We start from the raw sequence: 10,364 nt of genomic DNA on the forward strand, positions 1-10,364 counted from the left end.
CACGTTATCAGATTACAAAATACTAACAATTGTAACTCGATTACAAAATCTAAACAAAGTACTCGATTACAAATTCTAACGACGCACCGCTGATTCAAATCAGCAATGTACTCGATTACAAAATCTAACAAGTCGCGATTACAAATGCTACACGACCAGGGCGTAGATAGCGGGGCATGGGGGGATTGCATCCGCCCACCTTATTGAACGTGCGCGGGCTAGCGGTGTACAATCACTCCCCCCCCCCTACTTGTCAGCGGAGGGAAAATGGGGATTCAAGATTTTTTGGGAGGACCCGGCACGATACCCACGCCTGTTTCTACCACGCGCTCAGTCCTTGAAAACTGCATTGGGCGCACTCTCGAGCGTGAACAGACTTGACAGCCCCACTTCAAAATCGTTCCGCGGTGCCTGTATAGAGTACTGATACTGCTAACAAAGATTATGATTATGAATATTTGTATGCATATCAAAAGTCAAATTTGAGTCATCTGACAGGGGCGATAGACTAGCGGGGGATGGGGTATATCCCCCCACACTTATTGAGGTGGGTGGCTTTCATCCCCCTTACTTTAGGAAGAAAATAAGGAAAAAGTAATATCTTACAGACAATAAATACTGGATATTTATCTACAAATCGTCATCCGCTATTCATACTCTCCTAATGTATTATTACAGAAATGGAACGTGACATACATCTACTGTAAAATGGACTGTAACTCGGTTCCAAGTAAGAATGACATTATTTTACTGAACTCAGACGGACTATGGACGCATTGCCCATATGACGATTTTTTTTTTTCAAAATCCCCGAGTCCTATATCAGCTGCTCACGGAAGTTAAATCCTTGCTTTATCTCAAAATCACGAATAGAGTCCTTGATGATCGAGCTCGATATTTCTAGATTTAATCACTCGCTTGTCGGGGATTGTATTCGGTACCGAATTATTCAGAATCTATTATCTTCAACTTGTTATTTGTCAAAAGTGGCGGCGTGGTAATCTGGGCGAAGCTTGTGTCAACGGCACTGGAGCGGATGTGAGTATATTCATTGTAGTAGTAAGGGCTTGCACAGTATGAAACTTTTAGATATCGCACTTTTTATGGCTTAATTTAAACCTGGTATTTTGGATTTTCTGTATTATTTTTGATCGCGCAAGTAAGGACGTCTCAGTTAGAAAATTACGTTTTTCCTACAAAATTCTCAGGGCCGATATGTGCATGGATATTTAGATTCTATGGACCATACATCTTGCTCCCGGTTATACTTCTTTCCTGGACCCAGGTGTGCCCCCCTGACCCCCTTACACCCACTATGAATGATATTACATTTTTAAGGTGAACGATTGCATTCATTTTCCTTTATAGTTTATTTTAATATAATATGCAGGAACCTACGTGCCTGGCTTGCAAGCCTTTGTCTTTACCCACACAATTCCATGACGGGAAATTGTGCCCTGTATGTACATACCTGGTGACCTGGCCTGGTATATAGTTCGTATTTTATTACTTACTATTAGTACCAGCTTTAATGCCTGTAGCATCACACGTTCATATACGATCAACTGACCAGGGTTAGATACTAACCATTTTAGTTCATTAGTCCACAGGACTAGTAAAAGAACAAATGTACTAGTCCTTCCAAGATTCTACTAGTCCTGCCGAAGGACTCTTACTAGGCGCAGAGCGACGAGCATTGTGATTTGCCAGGAGGTAGGTGGGGTAGGAGGGTGGAGCCCCCCTTCTGCTAGGGGGTACAGGGGGTCTCCCCCAGGGTACAAGGGGTGTCCCCCAGAAACGTTTTGCAAAAGACATTCAATTGTATAAAATATACGTAACTTTGATATGGATCATAAGATTAAAATTTAAATTAAATTAAATTTTAATTCGAAAATAAAATTTCGGCCTTCTTTGATGAGGAATTTGTGGATCCGTCACTTATCACAGCAAGGAATTTGGCCTCATTTATAGCTCCAAACTGTTCCCGGCGCCTTGTATCGGCTATCGCCGTAATGTACCTCTGGCAGGCCTTGTCGGTGAGGTAAGTGCTGCCGACATCTAACCCCTTGGCCTTGTCAAGCTGGCACAGCTTGACGTAATCGGTGTAGGGCCTGCCGTTTTTTTCCAATAGCATGTGCATTTCTAATTAGGATATTCAGTTTTGCTATTGTGGCCTTGTTCATTAAAAATAGTGTTTTTGCCCCCACTGTTTCGTGAACAGGCAAGGCATGGTCCTTGCATTTCTTTTTGCTATGAGCTTTCTGTAACTCCATAAATAGTTTTTACTTTTTTAACCCCTATTCACGTGCTATCTAATAATGTACTCAATTACAAATCGAAAAATGTACTCGATTACAAATCTAACAACGTACTCGATTACAAATCTAACAATCGATTACAAATCTAACAATGTACTCGATTACAATTGAAATCTAACGACGTACCCGATTACAAATCTAACAATGTACTCGATTACAAATCTAACAACGTACCCGATTACAAATCTAATGAGTCAACGACGTACTCCATTACAAATCTAACGATGTACTCGATTACAAATCTAACGACGTACCCGATTACAAATCTAACGATGTACTCGATTACAAATCTAACAACGTACCCGATTACAAATCTAACAATGTACTCGATTACAAATCTAACAACGTCCTCGATTACCAACAGAACCATCATTCTCCAGCCAGCTTCTCTTACCGATCATGAACACGGTGGCCATCTGCACGGATCCGATCCACGCGATTGTGCCGCGACCAGCGTCGAAGTAGTCGTGGAGTTCAAGGAACAGCACCGGGAATGCGTTCATCACGTAGAACATGAAGAACAACTGTATGATGACAGAAGTGAGGATGGCCCACGCGTAGCCTCCGTCAACATCGCCACGGCGACCAGCGTAGGACACGATGCTCTCGCCTGCTTTGAGCGCCACCTTCTCTGGAGACGTTGTGTCGTGCTGGACGTCATTTACAGCAAGCGGCTGCTTCTCCTTCGGCGGCTCGGCTGACGCTGGCGCGCTGTCCGCCATCTTGTTTTATCTACCCCGAGACGATCACTGGTGAAAAGACAAATATATATATATATATACCCTGTATATATATATATGAAAACTCGAAGAATAACACTTAGGTTCTGTCTCGGTTTATTCCTCCAAATCCCAATCGGGTACAAAAAGAAGAAAACCAACCAACCCTGTAACACACAGAAGGGTCACATTACTGATATGCTGGCAAAAGTATTGCTTTAAGCATAAGAGTCAACACATAACGTAGTTATGATCCTGGAATGCTGGCAAAAGTATCGCTTTAGCAAAAGAGTAAAACTACATTCATATGTCGCCATTTGTATACTCATTTTGAATACAAACAAACAATAAAGAATATGGAACTTACAATACGGAAATTACATATTATATACAGTCACAATGAATCAGGCATTTAGTTGTTTGAAAGGAATTAAGCGGTTTCCAGAACACATTACTAGAATATTACTGACTGACCTAATTGTACTGTACATGTACATAAGTGTATGCGTGCATGAGAATACAATTACACATAAGATTTTAACATGTCACTTTGCGATAATATCAAGAGTACATCATTATTTACTTAATACCATAAGTATAACATTGACAAGACTAACAGTACAGGTGCAATATTTGTGTCACTCCGAACTCACCCCCGACTGCGACTTCCTGAAGAAGTAGCGTCACCTCTATATGCCTCAATCAGTCAACGCCCTCTTACTAGTCCTCTGATTTGTAACTCTAAACAACACAAAGCGCCAACTTAGATCCTGCTCCGCCTAACAATGTACACAGCAAATACGTACTCGTTTGAATCCTCTGACATGACGTAGTAACGCAACTACTTCACAAGTTTACAATCGCAGTTGCTGGCGCACAACAATGTCTAAACGTTTGATCAACACACACATACAAGATCATAATCAAGTGTAAAACATTCGCATACTAAAAATACAGCTTCAGTTCGACCTTTCAGATCTGCATAAATGGATGTCACCTGCGCGCACCCGTGTGCACAGGCACTTGAAGCGTTTCAATAAAATATATATGCAGGGGTCGTGTGCTGTGCACGGCGACAGTTAAATATATAGCAGGTAAGAAAGCGTGCGCCAGAAATTCGCTCGACGCTCGCTGCATTTCACATGATTACAACACAAATACTCAACCTTCCGACTCCATCTTTGCTGCTAATTGAAGAACAGTGTTCACTTGTTGTAAAAATATTATGTCTCAGTTCGAAACAGAGCTGTGTCACGCAAAATCACGAATGAAATCATGAAATTCTCGAAAGATCGCTAGCACTGCGCACTTGATGTTAATGAATTTCGGAATGTGGAGACCCCTACCGGCCGTATTGGTTGTAGCCGTTGGAGCCGTCTATGATATATATAGCAACGCCCCACTGGCGGCTTTGACGGGGCTCACATGGGGAAAAATGCTATCCCCCGGGCGTAGAGGGACAGTACCGCAACGTGGCATCACTAGTGTTACTGTTAGGGTTTGGGTTAGGGTTAGGGTTTTTGCATCATGATATCTGTCCCCACACCATAGATTAATTTTTGTGGATGACACCCCTATATATAGAGATCCGATATATAGATATTTAGTGTTATGGTTACTGTTAAGTTTTGAAGTATACGTCAACTGTATCACGTAACCGACCCTCCACGCCCGGGGGATAGCAACACCCCTCACATGGGAGGCGGAAAGCAGCGTTGCTGTTTCCCAAAATGCAGTGCGCCGCCTTTAGCAATGTACTTAAGTTCATTAACATCACGTGCGCAGTGCTAGCGATCGCGAGAATTTCATGATCTCATTCGTGATTTTGCGTGACACAGCTCTGTTTCGAACTGAGACATAATATTTCTACAACAAGTGAACACTGTTCTTCAATTAGCAGCAAAGATCGAGTCGGAAAGTTGAGTATTTGTGTTGTAATCATGTGAACTGCATCGAGCGCCAAGCGAATTTCTGGTGCACGCTTTCTTACCTGCTATATATTTAACTGTCACCGTGCACAGCACACGACCCCTGCGTATATTTTATTGAAACGCTTCCCAGTGCCTGTGCCCGTGTGCTCGGGTGGCTAGCCGAAAACTATTGATTAAAACGAGCACTTAAAATTACCGACTCTGTCCCACTTCACTCCTATTATGTTTGCACATCACTAGTTCACTTGATACAGTAACATTTCCTCACCTTAACTCCTATTTATGGAGTAATTCTGTGACTTTGGCAGAGCGAGATTCAAGCAACCGAATTACCACACGCCATTACCAGGAAGAGGAAGTCTACAAGGCAGCGTGACCCGAAGTCTCCCGAACTATGCAAACAATGATTCAAAAATTCACTGCGTTGCATAAAACTACAATAGTACATCGCAACAGTAATTTATGGTTGATAAAATAAGAATCCAACACTTTAGAAAGAAAAATCAACGCTAACCTTGCGTTATAAGCTTAGCCCACGTGTAACTTCGTACATTTCCGTCAAACAGAGCCTACTTGTTTGATACTACCGTGTCGCCAACTGGTGTACAGTTACTGCCCGTTTCATATATATATATATACGGATAGCAGGGTTTCTTCTGAGGGAAAATTAGACAAAAGAGGTTATGGCCAGTTTGGTAAAAAAAACGCGATGGATTGATTGAAAGGCATGCCGTAGGCACACATGCGGACCACAAGGCAGACCCCGTGTCACATGACTCAATAAACGCACATGGCAATCTAAATATGCCAGAAGCACGTAGTGATAGATCTATTTATTTATTTTATATTACCCCGTACCCAGGGTATGTTCTGGCAGTACCCTGGGGAACATAGACCCTATGAGCCACCCTGCGTGATATCAATACAGCATATCCCGTGGCTCCTTGGAGCACGTACAAAAGATGGTGCAACTCTGCCCTGCCTAATAAAAGTCTTTCAACATCACTCGTTCACTTCAGTCTTTATGCATGTTCACGGTGTGTAACCAGATTCAGATTCCTTGAGCCTGAGATTGGGGTCATTACTACTAGCACCCCTTCTCCACGGATATGTTGCCGGCATAACAAAGGCAACAAACGGGTTTTTTCGAGACACCTACGCAAGTCTAATTCTGAGATGATCCGTGAATTGTTACATAATTTTAAGGCAACTGATATTGATAAAAGTGACTGCATGAAAAAGAACACCCACTGATGTGCCAAACTCAAACCATGAGGCAAATAAATTGTGTCTGGGGGGGGGGGGACATATGCCCCAGCACTACCCGGCACTCTTGTACAATATTTGCACAATCAGTAACTCAACATATCTTTGCTATTCTAGGAAGTAATATCAATACAGTGGACGCGCCTTGCCTGTGACTCACAACCACCATTTTTAACAGTGCCAAAGTAAACACATAGAATACAGAGTAAATACAGTACTCAGATAGAGGAGAACTACACATAATAAACTCTCAATGTGAAAACACTCGCAATGTGTTAAAGCCCCGAACACACTAGGCGATTTTCACCGGCGATTGAGTCACCCCACTCAATCGCCTAGTGTGTCCAGTGACTCGCCGCCGATTTTCGAGTCGGGCAACAAAGTGCGGAAGATACGGCATTTCTCACCAGCCAATGAAATCATCGCTGTCCGGTGCGGTTCAATGCAAGATTGCCAGTTTTGTTTGTAGCGAAGTTTGCGTGATTTTTATGTCGTGATGTTTTAAGTGACTAAGTGTTTAATGACAAGTGTTTTGTAATGTAGGTAAGATGTTAATAAAGCGACGGCTTTAGGTATTTCTTTGATTTTCTATGTAACACGGCCGTAAATAGTGAAAAGGTTGTCGTGCATTTTGCACAACAAAATTCACAGGTTTTGTCTATGGATTTTTTTAAAATAACATCAGAATATAAAATTTTTTAGGGCACAATTTATTGGTCTAAGCACGGGCGTGCGTAGCCACAAGTTCCCTTCTCGCTTAACACTACGTTGGCGAGAGGTTCCTACGACGTTCCTACACGTTCCTACGACCTGTACCAGTCGTAGAGCCTGGTCGGTTTAGGGCGTGCGGTGTACTTGTGTGTTGCAGATGAGCATTTGACTGGCATTTACAGGTGATTATAGGCAAAATAGAGTAGAGAAACATTAAGAATTTGGTAGTAAATACATTTCGTGTTTATTTACCATTATTTTTTTCGACTTGGATATTCGTCCGAGCATCGGACACCTGTTCGTGTGCACTATTCGTCAGAGCAGTTGTTGCGCATGCGCTGTTCATGTTGCATGCCGCAGGCGCACGGCACGAGTGCCGTAGGTAGGAAGTGTGAAGGGTGGGTCTGGGGGGTATCCCCCCAGACAATTTTTAAATCTAGACGGTCTAAAATGCTATTTACCTTTAAGATTTTTGGTTATTTTATGCCCTTTAGGCTTGGGCCCGTAGCATTTTGCTACGGCAGCCCTACGCTACGGCTGTGACGCCCCTGCATACATGGCTTATTACATGCGTTGCGTATATGGTTATACACCATAGATAGTGTTTGGTACTATCACTCGCGTATATATACGAAACCGAGCGTAGAATAACAGAACCGAGCGTAGAATAACAGAACAGTCGGTTTATAGTTCGTGTTAGGGTTAGATAGTAATAATTAGTATGCGTTGTTAGGTAGTAGGTAGCTCTAGTACTATAGCCGCTTACATTAACTGCCGCTGGCCACTTTGTACGGCCGCTGGCCGCTGGCCACTGGCCGCGGCACCACTGGGCGCGGCCGCGGCACTGGCCACTGGCCACTGCCGCTGGCCACTGGCACTTGTACGGCCGCTGGCCACTTTTTACATTAACGGCCAGCGGCAGTTAATGTAAGCGGCTATAGTACTAGAGCTAGGTAGTAGGATGCGCAACAACTGCTCGGACGAATAGCGCATACGAACAGGTGTCCGATGCTCGGACGAATATATTTTTTTATTGAGACGTTCCAAGTGCCAGCGACCGCTCTATGCTACTCTACAAATTAGTACAATCCTTCGCTACGCCGGTGTCGTAATGAATTGTGCCACTCACCCATCATTCAACGATTCATCATAATAACTACAAAAATGCCTACCTATTTGAATTTCATGTATTTATTAAACGTTGAACGTTATCCTAGACTGAACGAGTCCGACATCCTCAAGTTCACGAATCTTAATTTAGAACGATTTAGAAATGAATTTTCGCAGTAGCGAAACCTCAGCAGTACATCGCCAAATCATAGCAAGTACACGAGGCCCAAGTACACATAACCTCGTATAGATGGCAGCCAACTAGCTCGCATATAAGAAAATAATAATATTACAATATAAAGAATTGTACTGTGGTACAGTCAACACTGAGCATTACAAACTGATACCAGCGCCACCTACCGGCCAATATTCATATTACGAGGGCTGCTTTGGAGAATCTGAGAGCAATGTATACATCAATACATACATTATGTATATAATCTATATTATGTACTCTTGATATACATGAAATCAGGGGTGAATAATGAAAAATTGTCATTATTCACCCCTGATACAATACAAACAATGTACATACTATTCTCACGAGTGAATAAAAACACATTTTTAAGATATCACGTACTACTACACACCTGCAGTCAGGGGCAGATCCAGAAGGTTTGGGTCACCAGTTTCCATAGTTCTAGTCACAGCTAGGGGGGTCCGGGGGCATGCCCCCCGGGCATTTTAAAATTTTTTTTGCTATATTTGGTGCACTCTGGTGAATTTTGAGGGTCAATTCTGAAGATACCCAGCCTGTGACCGGTTTCTGGAAACCGGTGCAAACCGGCCTAAATCCGCACCTGGCAGTTGCGGTATCACTGATCGAGTTCACTACTGAGTAATAATAGAACACAAGCAGCAACTGTATCAAGTTGCATGTATAAAAAAAAATTTCGCAACTCCAAACGTAAAACCCAGTAAATAATGTAAACAATAACATCGATCAAAGCTTCCGAAAAATATGAGATTCGTCTAATTCACGTGTTTCTCTCACTTCCCCTTGCAATGACATGATTTTCTCTTATCTCTCAATCAATCACCTCTGGTCATTATTATTATCACATAAGCTAGTGTTGGTGCCATAGAGCGTGAGTGGTCAGCTGTCGATCCACCCCGCCGTTGCTGTTACTGCCACTTCCCAACACTACTCCATAGCTATTGTTACCACCACTGCCCGATGTTGCTACTATGCTAATGCTGCAACAACTCTTGCTGCTCCTCAAGTTAAAAAAAAAATATATTTACACGTTACATCATAGGGTAACATACAAATCAAGCATGATCACGTACAATAGGTTAGTGAATCCAAATCAGAAAGATCATGGAATAATGTTACCAGACCTTATTTTAATCAAATAAGTTTAATTATCAAAAATATTTCCTGGAGTGACAGCTGACATAGTTGCAGTGGTTAAGTTGCATTGCTATTTTGGTCAGAGCTGTCACAAGGTGGCAGTGCCAGTAGCTAGGTAAGAAACTAACCAACTGTTGTTGGTGCCTGCATATGGCTGCATGGTCACCAATAACCACATATGTCACTGAACCAGCTGTGGCAAATATTTTTGGAAAAAAAAGATCGAAGAGGAAGCTAGCCCTGCCAACATGAGCAGAGAGCATCTATTCGTAAAATTATCTTACATTTACGATAACAACCTCTCAGGAAGCACATATGCCAAATGCGTTCAATGACACGCCACTACTAACACTGATATCCACGAGACATTAGATTCTCCAGACAAATTTCACCTAGCTACTGCCACCTGGTGACAGCTCAAGCAAACAATCGGTCACCATTAAGCTGTTGAAAGTGTCGCTCCAGTGAATATTATAAATTTATCAGTAAAATAAACCATATATATATATATATGTGTGTATATATATGAATCACACTGGTTAGTAATAAGAAAGATCCTATGAAAGAATATATATATACTAGGGGTGAGTATTGCGACCAAAAACTGTATTGCAATATATTGCAATACGACAAAACCGTATTGCAATATTTTCCAATACGTATTGGGAAGTGTATACCATGCATGATATAGTAACAATTTGATGGTTTTAATATCATCATATATTGTATTATATGACATGATTTAATTTCTCATGTTTTTCTTGAGAAACAGAAGCACGGCAATGTTTTCCGCTGACAGTGCAGTCAGGCGCGCAAATCCATTTTGAATTGTGGGGGGGACACCAGTAGCAAACACGCGAAGGGGGGGGGGGAATTTTTGAAATTAGACCCCCTCAGATGCGTTTTCTGCGCGAGCAAAGGGGGTCCCCTGTGCACGCCCCTGAACACACACACG

At 42.3% G+C, this 10,364-nt stretch overlaps 2 protein-coding genes across 6 annotated transcripts in view; both read right to left on the reverse strand.

Moving 5' to 3' along the window:
* LOC106806341 (monocarboxylate transporter 4-like) overlaps window positions 1–8,768 on the reverse strand; it is a 20,919-nt gene extending 12,151 nt beyond the window's left edge. For 2 of the 5 annotated variants that reach the window (XR_001393532.1, XM_014808247.1), the window contains exons 1-4: window positions 8,118–8,768; window positions 5,237–5,360; window positions 3,691–3,778; window positions 2,713–3,067 (exon numbers count right to left, since the gene is read on the reverse strand). Coding sequence is in view for 4 of the 5 variants with exons in the window: in XM_014808247.1 (XP_014663733.1) it covers window positions 2,713–3,040 (328 nt within the window). In the remaining variant the exon portion in view is untranslated. Of the gene's footprint in view, window positions 1–1,471; window positions 1,622–2,712; window positions 3,068–3,690; window positions 3,779–5,236; window positions 5,361–8,117 lie in introns of those variants that run through there. The other 3 variants (XM_014808248.1, XM_014808249.1, XM_014808250.1) reach the window with 3 other exon arrangements.
* A 471-nt stretch (window positions 8,769–9,239) lies between these two features.
* Window positions 9,240–10,364, reverse strand: part of LOC106806343 (monocarboxylate transporter 4-like) — a 12,848-nt gene continuing 11,723 nt past the window's right edge. Inside the window, exon 8 of the transcript XR_001393533.1 lies at window positions 9,240–9,815. The gene's annotated coding sequence lies outside the window, so the exon portion shown is untranslated. The remainder of the gene's footprint in view (window positions 9,816–10,364) is intronic.

The sequence above is a fragment of the Priapulus caudatus genome, unplaced genomic scaffold (assembly GCF_000485595.1).
Source record: "Priapulus caudatus unplaced genomic scaffold, Priapulus_caudatus-5.0.1 Scaffold155, whole genome shotgun sequence".
Classification (NCBI taxonomy): domain Eukaryota; kingdom Metazoa; phylum Priapulida; class Priapulimorpha; order Priapulimorphida; family Priapulidae; genus Priapulus; species Priapulus caudatus.